We start from the raw sequence: 17,735 nt of genomic DNA on the forward strand, positions 1-17,735 counted from the left end.
TGGGGCAACAGGAACTAATGGGGATCCATAACAAACCCCAGGAAGAGTAGCTGCTGCCTTGGCAGGAACTAATGGGAATCCATAATAAACCCCAGGAAGAGTAGCTGCTGTCTTGGCAGGAACTAATGGGGATCCATAATAAACCCCATGAAGAGTAGCTGCTGCCTTGGCAGGAACTAATGGGGATCCATAATAAACCCCATGAAGAGTAGCTGCTGCCTTGGCAGGAACTAATGGGGATCCATAATATACCCCAGGAAGAGTAGCTGCTGCCTTGGCACGAACTAATGGGGATCCATAATAAACCCCAGGAAGAGTAGCTGCTGCCTTGGCAGGAACTAATGGGGATCCATAACAAACCCCAGAAAGAGGAGGAAGAGGAGGAGGAGGGAGGGGGTGGTGGTGGTGGTAGTAGTAGCGGTATTAGTAGTAGTAGTAGTGGTAGTAATAGCAGTAGTAATAGTAGTAGTAGTAGTGGTAGTAGTAGTGGTAGTAGTAGTAGTAGTAGTAATGGTAATGGTAGTAGTAGTAGTAGTAGTAGTGGTAGTAGTAGTAGTAGTAGTAGTGGTAGTAGTAGTAGTAGTAGTAGTAGTAGTAGTAGCAGTAGTAGTGGTAGCTGGAGGAACGAGGATGAGGATGAATGAGGATGAGGATGAATGAGGATGAGGATCCATAATAATGTGGTAACATACTCGTCCATCAGATCCTCTCCATTGATGTAGCGGAGGCTCTTGAGGAAGGACAGGGAGCCCAGCGTCTGAGAGTGTCTGATTCTCACGTAGCCAGTCACTGTCTGGATCAATCCCATGAAACTCTCCAGCTCAGACACTATGTTCTCTAGAGGAGGGGAGGAGACAGGAGTTAGGTTAGGATCGTAGCCTGTCACTGTCTGGATCAATCCCATGAAACTCTCCAGCTCAGACACTATGTTCTCTAGAGGAGGGGAGGAGACAGGAGTTAGGTTAGGATCGTAGCCTGTCACTGTCTGGATCAATCCCATGAAACTCTCCAGCTCAGACACTATGTTCTCTAGAGGAGGGAGGAGACAGGAGTTAGGTTAGGATCGTTGCCTGTCACTGTTCTCTAGAGGAGGAGACAGGAGTTAGGATCGTTGCCTGTAACTGTTCTCTAGAGGAGGAGACAGGAGTTAGGATCGTTGCCTGTCACTGTTCTCTAGAGGAGGAGACAGGAGTTAGGATCGTTGCCTGTCACTGTTCTCTAGAGGAGGAGACAGGAGTTAGGATCGTTGCCTGTCACTGTTCTCTAGAGGAGGAGAGGAGACAGGAGTTAGGATCGTTGCCTGTCACTGTTCTCTAGAGGAGGTAAGGAGACAGGAGTTAGGATCGTTGCCTCTCACTGTTCCCTACTATAAGGTAGTGATATATAACTGTACTATAACAGGTAGTGATATATAACTGTACTATAACAGGTAGTGATATATAACTGTACTATAACAGGTAGTGATATATAACTGTACTATAACAGGTACTTACGTCCTCTACGGATGTTGATTTGTAGGTTGCCCTTGACGACGGTACATCCCTTCAGAGACTGGGCCGCGTCCACGGAGTCAATGACCTTCTCATCACAGATCTTATCACATAGCCCGTCACACGCGCTGCAGAACATACTGGAGATGGGGGAGAGTGGGACAGGGACAGTGAGACAGACAGAAAACATACCAAGGTATACTGAACTAAAATAGAAACGCAACAACCATCAACCTGTCACACTGGAGATGGGGAGAGGGGACAGGGACAGGGACAGACAGAAAACATACCAAGGTATACTGAACTAAAATAGAAACGCAACCAACCATCAACCTGGTTGGTTTCATAACAGAAGAGCATCTGAGGAAACTATAGAAATATATAAACACAACATGCCAGAATTTCAAATATTCTACTGAGTTACAGTTCATAAGGAAATCAGTGTAATAAATTCATTCGGTCCTAATCTGTGGATTTCACAGGACTGGGAATACAGATCTGCATCTGTTGGTCAAAGAGAACAGTTTAAAACAGATGGGGTGTGGATCAGAAAACCAGTCAGTATCTGGTGTGGATCAGAAAACCAGTCAGTATCTGGTGTGGATCAGAAAACCAGTCAGTATCTGGTGTGGATCAGAAAACCAGTCAGTATCTGGTGTGGATCAGAAAACCAGTCAGTATCTGGTGTGGATCAGAAAACCAGTCAGTATCTGGTGTGGATCAGAAAACCAGTCAGTATCTGGTGTGGATCAGAAAACCAGTCAGTATCTGGTGTGGATCAGAAAACCAGTCAGTATCTGGTGTGGATCAGAAAACCAGTCAGTATCTGGTGTGGATCAGAAAACCAGTCAGTATCTGGTGTGGATCAGAAAACCTGTCAGTATCTGGTGTGGATCAGAAAACCAGTCAGTATCTGGTGTGGATCAGAAAACCAGTCAGTATCTGGTGTGGATCAGAAAACCAGTCAGTATCTGGTGTGGATCAGAAAACCAGTCAGTATCTGGTGTGGATCAGAAAACCAGTCAGTATCTGGTGTGGATCAGAACACCAGTCAGTATCTGGTGTGGATCAGAAAACCAGTCAGTATCTGGTGTGGATCAGAAAACCTGTCAGTATCTGGTGTGGATCAGAAAACCAGTCAGTATCTGGTGTGGATCAGAAAACCAGTCAGTATCTGGTGTGGATCAGAAAACCAGTCAGTATCTGGTGTGGATCAGAACACCAGTCAGTATCTGGTGTGGATCAGAAAACCAGTCAGTATCTGGTGTGGATCAGAAAACCAGTCAGTATCTGGTGTGGATCAGAAAACCAGTCAGTATCTGGTGTGGATCAGAAAACCAGTCAGTATCTGGTGTGGATCAGAAAACCAGTCAGTATCTGGTGTGGATCAGACAACCAGTCAGTATCTGGTGTGGATCAGAAAACCTGTCAGTATCTGGTGTGGATCAGAAAACCAGTCAGTATCTGGTGTGGATCAGAAAACCTGTCAGTATCTGGTGTGGATCAGAAAACCAGTCAGTATCTGGTGTGGATCAGAAAACCTGTCAGTATCTGGTGTGGATCAGAAAACCAGTCAGTATCTGGTGTGGATCAGAAAACCAGTCAGTATCTGGTGTGGATCAGAAAACCAGTCAGTATCTGGTGTGGATCAGAAAACCAGTCAGTATCTGGTGTGGATCAGACAACCAGTCAGTATCTGGTGTGGATCAGAAAACCTGTCAGTATCTGGTGTGGATCAGAAAACCAGTCAGTATCTGGTGGGATCAGAAAACCAGTCAGTATCTGGTGTGGATCAGACAACCAGTCAGTATCTGGTGGATCAGAAAACCAGTCAGTATCTGGTGTGACCACCGTTTGCCTCGTAGCACAACTCCTTCACATAGAGTTGATCAGGCTGTTGACTGACCACCGTTTGCCTCGTGCAGCGCGACACATCTCCTTCACAGAGTTTTAAAAAAAACATGTATTTCACCTTTATTTGACCAGGTAGGCCAGTTGAGAACACCTTTATTTAACCAGGTAAGCTAGTTGAGAACAGCTTTATCTAACCAGGTAAGCTAGTTGAGAACACCTTTATTTGACCAGGTAGGCCAGTTGAGAACACCTTTATTTAACCAGGTAGGCTAGTTGAGAACACCTTTATTTAACCAGGTAGGCTAGTTGAGAACACCTTTATTTAACCAGGTAGGCTAGTTGAGAACACCTTTATTTAACCAGGTAAGCTAGTTGAGAACACCTTTATTTAACCAGGTAGGCTAGTTGAGAACACCTTTATTTAACCAGGTAGGCTAGTTGAGAACACCTTTATTTAACCAGGTAGGCTAGTTGAGAACACCTTTATTTAACCAGGTAGGCTAGTTGAGAACACCTTTATTTAACCAGGTAGGCTAGTTGAGAACACCTTTATTTAACCAGGTAGGCAAGTTGAGAACACCTTTATTTAACCAGGTCGGCCAGTTGAGAACACCTTTATTTAACCAGGTAGGCTAGTTGAGAACACCTTTATTTAACCAGGTAGGCTAGTTGAGAACACCTTTATTTAACCAGGTAGGCTAGTTGAGAACACCTTTATTTAACCAGGTAGGCAAGTTGAGAACACCTTTATTTAACCAGGTCGGCCAGTTGAGAACACCTTTATTTAACCAGGTCGGCCAGTTGAGAACACCTTTATTTAACCAGGTAGGCAAGTTGAGAACACCTTTATTTAACCAGGTAGGCTAGTTGAGAACACCTTTATTTAACCAGGTAAGCTAGTTGAGAACACCTTTATTTAACCAGGTAGGCTAGTTGAGAACACCTTTATTTAACCAGGTAGGCTAGTTGAGAACACCTTTATTTAACCAGGTAGGCTAGTTGAGAACACCTTTATTTAACCAGGTAGGCTAGTTATTTAATCAGTTGAGAACACCTTTATTTAACCAGGTCGGCCAGTTGAGAACACCTTTATTTAACCAGGTCGGCCAGTTGAGAACACCTTTATTTAACCAGGTAGGCAAGTTGAGAACACCTTTATTTAACCAGGTCGGCCAGTTGAGAACACCTTTATTTAACCAGGTAAGCTAGTTGAGAACACCTTTATTTAACCAGGTAAGCTAGTTGAGAACACCTTTATTTAACCAGGTAAGCTAGTTGAGAACACCTTTATTTAACCAGGTAAGCTAGTTGAGAACACCTTTATTTAACCAGGTAGGCTAGTTGAGAACACCTTTATTTAACCAGGTAAGCTAGTTGAGAACACCTTTATTTAACCAGGTAAGCTAGTTGAGAACACCTTTATTTAACCAGGTAAGCTAGTTGAGAACACCTTTATTTAACCAGGTAAGCTAGTTGAGAACACCTTTATTTAACCAGGTAGGCTAGTTGAGAACACCTTTATTTAACCAGGTCGGCCAGTTGAGAACACCTTTATTTAACCAGGTAGGCTAGTTGAGAACACCTTTATTTAACCAGGTAAGCTAGTTGAGAACACCTTTATTTAACCAGGTAAGCTAGTTGAGAACACCTTTATTTAACCAGGTAAGCTAGTTGAGAACACCTTTATTTAACCAGGTAGGCTAGTTGAGAACACCTTTATTTAACCAGGTAGGCTAGTTGAGAACACCTTTATTTAACCAGGTAAGCTAGTTGAGAACACCTTTATTTAACCAGGTAGGCTAGTTGAGAACACCTTTATTTAACCAGGTAAGCTAGTTGAGAACACCTTTATTTAACCAGGTAGGCCAGTTGAGAACACCTTTATTTAACCAGGTAGGCTAGTTGAGAACACCTTTATTTAACCAGGTAAGCTAGTTGAGAACACCTTTATTTAACCAGGTAAGCTAGTTGAGAACACCTTTATTTAACCAGGTAAGCTAGTTGAGAACACCTTTATTTAACCAGGTAAGCTAGTTGAGAACACCTTTATTTAACCAGGTAGGCTAGTTGAGAACACCTTTATTTAACCAGGTAGGCCAGTTGAGAACACCTTTATTTAACCAGGTAGGCCAGTTGAGAACACCTTTATTTAACCAGGTAGGCTAGTTGAGAACACCTTTATTTAACCAGGTAGGCCAGTTGAGAACACCTTTATTTGACCAGGTAGGCCAGTTGAGAACACCTTTATTTGACCAGGTAGGCCAGTTGAGAACACCTTTTATTTAACCAGGTAGGCTAGTTGAGAACACCTTTATTTAACCAGGTAGGCTAGTTGAGAACACCTTTATTTAACCAGGTAGGCTAGTTGAGAACACCTTTATTTAACCAGGTAAGCTAGTTGAGAACAAGTTCTCATTTACAACTGCGACCTGGCCAAGATAAAGCAAAGCAGTTCACCTTTTATTTAACCAGACACATACAACAACACAGAGTTACACATGGAATAAACAAAACATACCGTCAATAATACAGTAGAACAAAAGAAAACAAAAAGTCTATATACAGTGAGTGCAAATGAGGTAAGTTAAGGAAATAAATAGGCCATGGTGGCGAAGTAATAGGAATACAATATAGCAATTAAACACTGGAATGGTAGATCGGCAGAAGATGAATGTGCAGGTAGAGATACTGGGGTGCAAAGGAGCAAAGTAAATAAATAAATAAATACAGTATGGGGATGAGGTAGGTAGATAGATGGGCTGTTTACAGATGGGCTATGAACAGGTGCATTGATCTGTAAGCTGCTCTGACAGCTGGTGCTTAAAGCTAGTGAGGAGATGTGAGTCTCCAGCTTCAGAGATTTTTTGCAATTGTTCCAATCATTGGCAGCAGAGAACTGGAAGGAAAGACGACCAAAGGAGGAATTGGCTTTGGGGTGACCAGTGAGATATACTCTGCTGGAGCGCGTGCTACGAGTGGGTGCTGCTATGGTGACCAGTGAGCTGAGATAAGGCGGGGCTTTACCTAGCAGAGACTTATAGATGACCTGTAGCCAGTGAGTTTGGCGACGAGTATGAAGCGAGGGCCAACCAACGAGAGTGTACAGGTTGCAGTGGTGGGTAGTATATGGGGCTTTGGTGACAAAACGGATGGCACTGTGATAGACTGCATCCAGTTTGTTGAGTAGAGTGTTGGAGGCTATTTTATAGATGACACCACCGAAGTCTAGGATCGGTAGCGTGGTCAGTTTCACGAGGGTATGTTTGGCAGCATGAGTTAATCAGGATCTCGTCATGGTATCTCTGTGCATTCAATTTACCCATAACCCCATGGGGCACTATGTTCACATCAGCAGACTGCTCGCCCACACCTTGTCTGCCATCTGCCCGGTACAGTTCAAACCCGGGATTCACCCCGAAGAGCACATTTCTCCAGCGTGCCAGTGGCCATCGAAGGTGAGCATTTGCCCACTGAAGCCGGTTACGGCGACGAATACTCCATCCGCTGTGCCTTCAACCGGCCTCCGTCTGAGCAGACCCCCCCTGCCACCCCCGGGCTACTAACTTTAAACGCCGTGTCGCCCGCGTGCGTAGTGGCGGCTTCCCTGTTCCATCTACTGCTGCCCCCTGGACACTGTGATCACTTGGCTACATGCTGATGCCTGCTGGACTGTCCATTAATCACGGTACTCCATTCTGTTTATTTATGTTGTGTCTGTCGGCCCCAGGTGCGAACTCCGGCTCTGTGTGTAGTTAATCCGACCCTCTCTGCCTAGTCATCGCCATTTTACCTGATGTTGTTGTCTCACCTGTTGTTTTAGCTACCTCTCCCAATTCAACACCTGTGATTACTGTATGCCTCGCTGTATGTCTCTCTCAAATGTCAATATGCCTTGTATACGGTTGTTCAGGTTAGTTATCATTGTTTTAGTTTACAATGGAGCCCCTAGTTCCACTCTTCATACCCCTGATTACCTCCTCTGTCCCACCTCCCACACATGCGGTGACCTCACCCATTACAACCAGCATGTCCAGAGATAAAACCTCTCATCATCACCCAGTGCCTGGGCTTACCTCCGCTGTACCCGCACCCCACCATACCCCTGTCTGCACATTATGCCCTGAATATATTCTACCACGCCCAGAAATCTGCTCCTTTTATTCTTTGTCCCCAATGCTCTAGGCGACCAGTTTTGATAGCCTTTAGCCGCACCCTCATACTACTCCTCCTTCTCTGTTCCGCGGGTGATGTGGAGGTAAACCCAGGCCCTGCATGTCCCCAGGCACCCTCATTTGTTGACAGGTCTATACCCAAACAGATAGAACTTCTAATTTAAAAAATAATCTCTCCAGAAATACGTCTCTCACTGTTGCCGCCTGCTCCAGAACCCCCTCAGCTCCCAGCTGTGCCCTGGACACCATTTGTGAATTGATCGCCCCCCATCTAGCTTCAGAGTTTGTTAGGTGACCTAAACTGGGATATGCTTAACACCCCGGCAGTCCTACAATCTAAGCTAGATGCCCTCAATCTCACACAAATCATCAAGGAACCCACCAGGTACAACCCAAAATCTGTAAACATGGGCACCCTCATAGACATTATCCTGACCAACTTGCCCTCCAAATACACCTCCGCTGTCTTCAATCAGGATCTCAGCGATCACTGCCTCATTGCCTGTATCCGCTATGGGTCCGCGGTCAAACGACCACCCCTCTTCACTGTCAAACGCTCCCTAAAACACTTCTGCGAGCAGGCCTTTCTAATCGACCTGGCCCGGGTATCCTGGAAGGACATTGACCTCATCCCGTCAGTTGAGGATGCCTGGTCATTCTTTAAAAGTAACTTCCTCACCATTTTAGATAAGCATGCTCCGTTCAAAAAATGCAGAACCAAGAACAGATACAGCCCTTGGTTCACTCCAGACCTGACTGCCCTCGACCAGCACAAAAACATCCTGTGGCGGACTGCAATAGCATCGAATAGTCCCCGTGATATGCAACTGTTCAGGGAAGTTAGGAACCAATACACGCAGTCAGTCAGGAAAGCTAAGGCCAGCTTCTTCAAGCAGAAGTTTGCATCCTGTAGCTCCAACTCCAAAAAGTTCTGGGACACTGTATAGTCCATGGAGAACAAGAGCACCTCCTCCCAGCTACCCACTGCACTGAGGCTAGGTAACACGGTCTCCACCGATAAATCCATGATTATCGAAAACTTCAACAAGCATTTCTCAACGGCTGGCCATGCCTTCTTCCTGGCTACTCCAACCTCGGCCAACAGCTTCCGACCCATACAAATCAGCTGGGCCTGACAATCTGAACCTCTATTTCTGAAACTATCCGCTGCCATTGTCGCAACCCCTATTACCAGCCTGTTCAACTTCTCTTTCGTATCATCTGAGATCCCCAAGGATTGGAAAGCTGCCGCAGTCATCCCCCTCTCCAAAGGGGGAGACACCCTGGACCCAAACTGTTACAGACCTATATCCATCCTGCCCTGCCTATCTAAGGTCTTCGAAAGCCAAGTCAACAAACAGATCACGGACCATCTCAAATCCCAACATTCACAAGGCCAGACAGATTACCAGGACGTGTACTCCGAGCATGCGTTGACCAACTGGCAAGTGTCTTCACGGACATTTTCAACCTCTCCCTGTCGGAGTCTGCAATACCAACATGTTTCAAGCAGACTACCATAGTCCCTGTGCCCAAGAACACCGAGGTAACCTGCATAAATTACTACCAACCCTTAGACCCATGTCTGTAGCCATAAAGTGCTTTCAAAGGCTGGTCATGGCTCACATCAACACAATTGTCCCAGAAACCCTAGACACACACCAATTTGCATACCACCCCAACAGATCCACAGATGATGCAATCTCTATTGCACTCCACACTGCCTTTCCCACCTGGGCAAAAGGAACACCTACGTGAGAATGATATTCATTGACTACAGCTCAGCGTTCAACACCATAGTGCCCTCAAAGCACATCACTAAGCTAAGGACCCTGGGACTAAACACATCCTCTGCAACTGGATCTAAAAAAAAATGGAGGTGGTGAGGGTCGCACCCAGGTGGTAAGGGTAGGTAACAACACATCCGCCATGCTGATCCTCAACACTGGGGCCCCTCAGGGGTGCGTTCTCAGACCCCTCCTGTACTCCCTGTTCACCCATGATTGAGGGGCCAGGCACGACTCAACACCATCATTAAGTTTGCTGACGACACAACAGTGGTAGGCCTGATCACCAACTACAAAGAGACAGCCTACAGGGAGGAGGTCAGAGACCTGACAGTGTGGTGCCAGGTCAACAACCTCTCCCTCAATGTGATCAAGACAAAAGGAGACGATTGTGGACGACAGGAAAATGATGACAGAGCACAACCCCCATTCTCATCGACGGGGCTGTAGTGGAGCAGGTTGAGAGTTTTAAGCTCCTTGGTGTCCACATCACCAATAAACTATCATGGTCCAAACACACCAAGACAGTCATGGTAAGTAAGGTAAGACAAAACATATTCCCCATCAGGAGACTGAAAAGATTTAGCATTGGTCCTCAGATCCTCAAAGGATTACAGAAGGTAGTGCGTACGGAACAGCTTCCTGTCATCCAGGACCTCTATACCAGGCGGTGTCAGAGGAAGGCCCAGTACATCACTGGGGCCAAGCTTCCGGTCATCCAGGACCTCTATACCAGGTGGTGTCAGAGGAAGGCCCAGTACCTCACGCCAAGCTTTGACTCTATACCCCCTGTATATAGCCTCCACATTGACTCTATACCCCCTGTATATAGCCTCCAGTATATAGCCTCCACATTGACTCTATACCCCCTGTATATAGCCTCCACATTGACTCTATACCCCCTGTATATAGCCTCCACATTGACTCTATACCTCCTGTATGTATATAGCCTCCACATTGACTCTATACCTCCTGTATGTATATAGCCTCCACATTGACTCTATACCTCCTGTATGTATATAGCCTCCACATTGACTCTATACCCCCTGTATGTATATAGCCTCACTACTGTTATTTTATTGTTGCTTTTTAATTGTTATTTTTCATTTCTTTTTTAAATTCAGATTATTTTAGTAAATGCTTTTGACACTTATTTTTCTTAAAACTGCATTTTTTTAAGGGCTTGTAAGTAAGCATTTAACTGTCATGTCTACACCCGTTGAACTCGGCGCATGCGACAAATAACATTTGATTTGATGAGCAGCGCAACCCAACACCTGTATCGTCTAAGGACTCAGACTAAGGAGAACTGTTGATCCCACAGGTCTGAGTGACAAGTATTGGAGAAAGTCATAGCTATATAACAGCCTCTGTCTCCATCTGCTGGACAGTTTGAAGAAGACAAAACCCACTCACCTCTTGCTCTTGTTGCGTGTGAATCCAGAAGGACAATCAGACATGCACTCTCTTCTGTGAATGACGAAGCGGTCGAAGTCGGGCAGGTGGACGCTGGAGCAGAAGTCCAGGGTGACGCAGCGCCAGCCTTCAAACTTATAGGTATCAGGGGGGCAGTCTGGAACGCAGCGCCCCTCGTGGTAGTAGTGGAGACAGGCAGCGCAAGACGAATCAGTGTTAGGTTCAGTACAGCTACCCAGACACTGGCCGTGACAACACTCACCATCCCACGTACACGCATGACACTTATCAGGACACACTAGAGAGAGAGAGAGAGACAAGAGAGAGAGAGACAGAGAAAGAGAGAGAAAGAGAGAAAAAGAGAGAGAGACAGAAAGAGAGAAAGAGAGAGAGAAAGAGAGAAAAAAAGAGAGAAAGAGAGAGAGAGAAAAAGAGAGAAAGAGAGAGAGAGAAAAAGAGAAAGAGAGAGAAAGAGAGAGAAAGAGAGAAAGAGAGAGAGAGAAAAAGAGAGAGAGACAGAGAGAGAGAGAGAGAGAGAGAGAGAGAGAGAGAGAGAGAGAGAGAAAGAGAGAGAAAAAGAGAGAAAGAAGAGAGAGAAAAAGAGAGAGACAGAGAGAGAGACAGAGAGAGAGACAGAGAGAGAGAGAGAGACAGAGAGAGAGAGAGAGAGAGAGAGAGAGAGAGAGAGAGAGAGAGAGAGAGACGGAGAGAGAAGTCAGTTAATGACTTGACATAGGGAATTCGTACCCATTAATACCATTTCCATCTTTGGATTTAAAAAAAAATCATTATTCAGCACATCGGTACAGCAGATCCCCATATTGTATGGGACACTGAAATGTACTTTTAGAGGCCATTCAATACTCATCATTAAAACAAAAGCAGTTTAGGTCAAAAGACATGAGATCTTTAGAAAGGAATAGAGGAAGTTCATGGTAATGGAATAAATATTGAATCTGCAACATAGAAATGCGAAACGAATTCACAGGAACTCGTGACAAATGATGGAGTCATACATGATTCATCAAACTATATTTTGAAAGAGGAAGCAACATTTAAGCATATGTTTTTCACTGAACTATGTTAATTTCAATAGAAAGTTAGCAAAAATAGATACGATCATGCAACCATGAAGAGGTAAATGTGTCTATTAATGGAAAAATCACATTGATTAACTTGTTGGTCCTATCACAGTTTATTTACTTACTAACTAATGGCACTGCCTACTCCAGACGACTCGTTTTTTAAATCATTTGAGAAAATAATATTTAATTTTATTTGGAATGCTAAGCCAGACAAAATGAAAAAGTGCCTATTTATATAATGAATATGAGTTTGCGGGGCAAAAATTACTAAATATTAAAGCTTTAAACCTCTCACTAAAATATTTACTCATACATAAATTATACTTAAAACACAAAATGGTTCTCCAGTAGATTAAGAAAAGCTCATCCTTTATTCAAAAATGTTACAATTTACAACTTCTCATTTCCCACTAATTGAAATTATTTTCACGTCCGGATTAAATGCGTGCCCAAATTCAACTGCCTGCTACTCATCCCCAGAAGATAAGATATGTATAGATTTAGTAGATTTGGATAGAAAACACTCTGAAGTTTCTAAAACTGTTTGAATCATGTCTGTCATGTCTGTGAGTATAACAGAACTTATTTAGCAGGAATCCTGATTTCTAAGGGATCTTCTTGCAGTTCCTACCGCTTCCACTGGATGTCAACAGTCTTTAGAAATTGGTTGAGGTTTTTCCTTTGTGTAATAAAGTAGCCCTGTTCAAAACGAGGGTCACATCAAGTGTACTGTTAGAGAAGCGTGACCAGAAAGCTACAGTTTGTTTTCCTCCTGTATTGAACACAGATCATCCCGTCTTCAATTTTATCGATTATTTACGTTAAAAAAATACCTAAAGTACAGTTAACTTTTGAGATATTTTGTAGTCACGTTGCGCAAGTTGGAACTGGTGTTTTTCTGGATCAAACGAGCCAAATAAATAAATGGACATTTCAGATATATATCGACAGATTTATTCAAACAAAAGGACCATTTGTGATGTTTATGGGACATATTGGAGTACCAACAAAAGAAGCACATCAAAGGCAAGGCATGATTTATATTTTTATTTCTGCGTTTTTGTGTCGCGCCTGCAGGGTTTCTCTCTTTGTTTACGGAGGTGCTATCCTCAGATAATAGCATCGTTTGCTTTCACCAAAAAGCCTTTTTGAAATGGGACGTTGGCTGGATTCACAACGAGTGTAGTTTTAATTTGGTATCTTACATGTGTGATTTCATGAAAGTTTGATTTTTATAGTAATTTATTTGAATTTGGCACTCTGCATTGTCACTGGCTTTTGGCCAGGTGGGACGCTAGGGTCCCACATATCCCAGAGAGGTTTCTTTAACGAGTTTGACATACTGCTTTCCCGGGAGCAGGCCCAAATCCCTGTCATTTGCGTGAAGAGAAGACGGAGAAAAAGAGGATGGAGATCGGGCTACCTTCTAAGGAAGTCTCGCCTGAGGTAGAGTATCTCATGATAAGCTGTAGATCACACTATCTGTATTTTTCATAGCTGTCTACATACCACCACAGACCGATGCTGGCACTAAGACCACACTCAATGGGCTGTATTCCACACTAAGCAAACAGGAAAATGCTCATCCAGGCAGCACTCCTAGTGGCCGGGGACTTTAATGCAGGGAAACTTAAATCCGTTTGACCAAATTTCTATCAGCATGTTAAATGTGCAACCAGAGGTAAAACAACTCTAGACCACCTGTACTCCACACACAGAGACACAAACAAAGCTCTCCCTCGCCCTACAGTCAGCAAATCTGACCACAATTCTATCCTCCTGATTCCTGCTTACAAGCAAAAAATTAAAGCAGGAAGCACCAGTGACTCGGTCTATAAAAAAGTGGTCAGATGAAGCAGATGCTACACTACAGGACTGTTATGCTAGAACAGACTGGATAATGTTCCAGGATTCCTCTGATGGCATTGAGGAGCACACCATATCAGTCGATGACGTCGTCCCCACAGTGACCGTATGTACATACACCAACCAGAAGCCATGGATTACAGGCAACAGACGCACTGAGCTAGAGGCTAGAGCTGCCGCTTTCAAGGAGCAGGCGTCTAACCCGGAAGTTCATAAGAAATCCCGCTGCGCCCCCCAACGAACCATCAAACAGGCAAAGCTTCAATACAGGACTAAGATCGAATCGTACTACACCGGTTCCGACCTCGTCGGATGTGGCAGGGCTTGCAAACCATTACAGACTACAAAGGGAAGCACAGCCGAGAGCTGCCCAGTGACACGAGCTCAACACCTTCTATGCCTGCTTCGAGGAAAATAACAATGAAACATGCATGAGAGCGCCAGTTGTTCCGGACGACTCTGTGATCAAGCTCTCCATAGCCGATGTGAGTAAGACCTTTAAACAGGTCAACATTCACAAAGCCGTGGGGCCAGATGGATTACCAGGACATGTACTCCGACCAACTGGCAAGTGTCTTCACTGACATTTTCAACCTCTCCCTCACGAGTCTGCAATACCAACAAGTTTCAAGCAGAAACTCCCACTCTCATCGACGGGGCTGTCGTGGAGCAGGTTGAGAGCGTCAAGTTCCTTGGTGTCCACATCACCAACAAACTAACATGGTCCAAGCTAGGGTTGCAAAATTCTGGGAACTTTCAATAAAATGACCTAGTTTTCGAGAAATCCTGGTTGGAGGATGCCGAATTTCCAGTTTATTCCCTTCTGATTCCGAGATTCCTCCAACCAAGATTTTGGGGAAACCAGGGAATTTATTTGCAACCCGTCCAAGCACACCAAGATAGTCATGATGAGGGCACAACAAAAACCTATTTCCCATCAGGAGACTGAAAAGACAGATCACTGGGGCCAAGCTTCCTGTCATCCAGGACCTCTATACAGGCGGTGTCAGTGGAAGGCCCTAAAAATGGTCAAAGACTACAGCCACCCCAGTCATAGACTGTTCTCTCGGCTACTGCACGGCAAGCGGTACCGGAGCGCCAAGTCTAGGTCCAAGAGGAATCTAAACAGCTTCTACCCCCAAGCCATAAGACTCCTGAACAGAACAGCTAATCAAATGGCTACCCAGACTATTTGCATTGACCCCCCCCCCCCCTAATGAAATGGCTCCCCAGACTATTTGCATTGACCCCCCTAATGAAATGGCTCCCCAGACTATTTGCATTGACCCCCTAATGAAATGGCTCCCCAGACTATTTGCATTGACCCCCTAATGAAATGGCTCCCCAGACTATTTGCATTGACCCCCCTAATGAAATGGCTCCCCAGACTATTTGCATTGACCCCCTCCTAATGAAATGGCTCCCAGACTATTTGCATTGACCCCCTCCCCTAATGAAATGGCTACCCAGACTATTTGCATTGACCCCCCCCTAATGAAATGGCTACCCAGACTATTTGCATTGACCACCCCCTAATGAAATGGCTCCCCAGACTATTTGCATTGACCCCCTAATGAAATGGCTCCCCAGACTATTTGCATTGACCCCCTAATGAAATGGCTACCCAGACTATTTGCATTGATCCCCCCCTAATGAAATGGCTCCCCAGACTAATTGCATTGACCCCCTCCCCCTAATGAAATGGCTCCCCAGACTATTTGCATTGACCCCCTCCCCTAATGAAATGGCTCCCAGACTATTTGCATTGACCCCCTCCCCTAATGAAATGGCTCCCCAGACTATTTGCATTGACCCCCCCCTAATGAAATGGCTCCCCAGACTATTTGCATTGACCCCCTAATGAAATGGCTCCCCAGACTATTTGCATTGACCCCCTCCCCTAATGAAATGGCTCCCCAGACTATTTGCATTGACCCCCTCCCCTAATGAAATGGCTCCCCAGACTATTTGCATTGACCCCCCTAATGAAATGGCTCCCCAGACTATTTGCATTGACTCCCCCTAATGAAATGGCTCCCCAGACTATTTGCATTGACCCCCCTCCCTTTTACACCGCGGCTACTCTCTGTTGTCATCATCTATGCACAGTCACTTTAATAACTCTACCTACATGTACATATTACCTCAACTAACCAGTGACCCCACATTGACTCTGTACCGGTACCCCCTGTATATAGCCTCCACATTGACTCTGTACCGGTACCCCCTGTATATAGCCTCCACATTGACTCTGTACCGTACCCCTGTATATAGCCCCACATTGACTCTGTACCGGTACCCCTGTATATAGCCTCCACATTGACTCTGTACCGTAACACCCTGTATATAGCCTCCACATTGACTCTGTACCGGTACCCCCTGTATATAGTCTCTACATTGACTCTGTACCGGTACCCCCTGTATATAGCCTCCACATTGACTCTGTACCGTAACACCCTGTATATAGCCTCCACATTGACTCTGTACCCCCTGTATATAGCCTCCACATTGACTCTGTACCGTAACACTCTGTATATAGCCTCCACATTGACTCTGTACCGTAACACTCTGTATATAGCCTCCACATTGACTCTGTACCGTAACACTCTGTATATAGCCCCACACATTGACTCTGTACCGGTACCCCCTGTATATAGCCTCCACATTGACTCTGTACCGGTACCCCCTGTATATAGCCTCCACATTGACTCTGTACCGGTACCCCCTGTATATAGCCTCCACATTGACTCTGTACCGGTACCCCCTGTATATAGCCTCCACATTGACTCTGTACCTTAATACCCTGTATATAGCCTCCACATTGACTCTGTACCGGTACCCCCTGTATATAGCCTCCACATTGACTCTGTACCCCCTGTATATAGCCTCCACATTGACTCTGTACCGTAACACCCTGTATATAGCCTCCACATTGACTCTGTACCGTAACACCCTGTATATAGCCTCCACATTGACTCTGTACCCCCTGTATATAGCCTCCACATTGACTCTGTACCGTAACACTCTGTATATAGCCTCCACATTGACTCTGTACCGTAACACTCTGTATATAGCCTCCACATTGACTCTGTACCGTAACACCCTGTATATAGCCTCCACATTGACTCTGTACCCCCTGTATATAGCCTCCACATTGACTCTGTACCGTAACACTCTGTATATAGCCTCCACATTGACTCTGTACCGTAACACCCTGTATATAGCCTCCACATTGACTCTGTACCGGTACCCCCTGTATATAGCCTCCACATTGACTCTGTACCGGTACCCCTGTATATAGCCTCCACATTGACTCTGTACCGGTACCCCTGTATATAGCCTCCACATTGACTCTGTACCGTAACACCCTGTATATAGCCTCCACATTGACTCTGTACCGGTACCCCCTGTATATAGCCTCCACATTGACTCTGTACCGGTACCCCCTGTATATAGCCTCCACATTGACTCTGTACCGGTACCCCTGTATATAGCCTCCACATTGACTCTGTACCGGTACCCCCTGTATATAGCCTCCACATTGACTCTGTACCGGTACCCCCTGTATATAGCCTCCACATTGACTCTGTACCGGTACCCCCTGTATATAGCCTCCACATTGACTCTGTACCCCTCTGTATATAGTCTCGTTATTGTTATTTTACTGCTGCTCTTTAATTACCTTCAGACAAACTGGCGTAAATAGAAACCACTTCCATTTGAGGACACAAATGTTGACAGCTGCTCCATACAGATTGAAAAAAAGAAAATGGGAAGATATTTTCGATGTGCCAATTCCATGTGTTTATGAACTGGTACAAAGAAAACAACACTTGATACAACACTTCTTCCATTTAAATTATATAAAATTCTCAGCAAAAAAAAAGAAACGTCCCTTTTTCAGGACCCTGTCTTTCAAAGATCATCGTAATTTGGATTTTTACAAATTAAGATCTGGAAGTTAAAGGGTTTAAACACTGTTTCCTTAGGACACTAAAGAGGCCTTTCTACTGACTCTGTTCAATGAACCATAAACAATGAATGAACATGCACCTCTGGAACGGT

General features: G+C 44.9%; 1 protein-coding gene across 1 annotated transcript in view; it reads right to left on the bottom strand.

Annotated features, from left to right (window-relative positions):
* Positions 1 to 828: 828 nt before the first annotated feature.
* The window catches only part of LOC115116691 (insulin-like growth factor 1 receptor), a 47,177-nt gene continuing 30,270 nt past the window's right edge, over positions 829 to 17,735 (bottom strand). The window contains exons 4-7 of the mRNA XM_065011226.1: positions 10,720 to 11,017; positions 1,494 to 1,630; positions 887 to 1,029; positions 829 to 837 (exon numbers count right to left, since the gene is read on the bottom strand). Of these exons, the coding sequence (XP_064867298.1) occupies positions 829 to 837; positions 887 to 1,029; positions 1,494 to 1,630; positions 10,720 to 11,017 (587 nt within the window). The remainder of the gene's footprint in view (positions 838 to 886; positions 1,030 to 1,493; positions 1,631 to 10,719; positions 11,018 to 17,735) is intronic.

The sequence above is a fragment of the Oncorhynchus nerka genome, linkage group LG27, assembly GCF_034236695.1.
Source record: "Oncorhynchus nerka isolate Pitt River linkage group LG27, Oner_Uvic_2.0, whole genome shotgun sequence".
NCBI lineage: Eukaryota > Metazoa > Chordata > Actinopteri > Salmoniformes > Salmonidae > Oncorhynchus > Oncorhynchus nerka.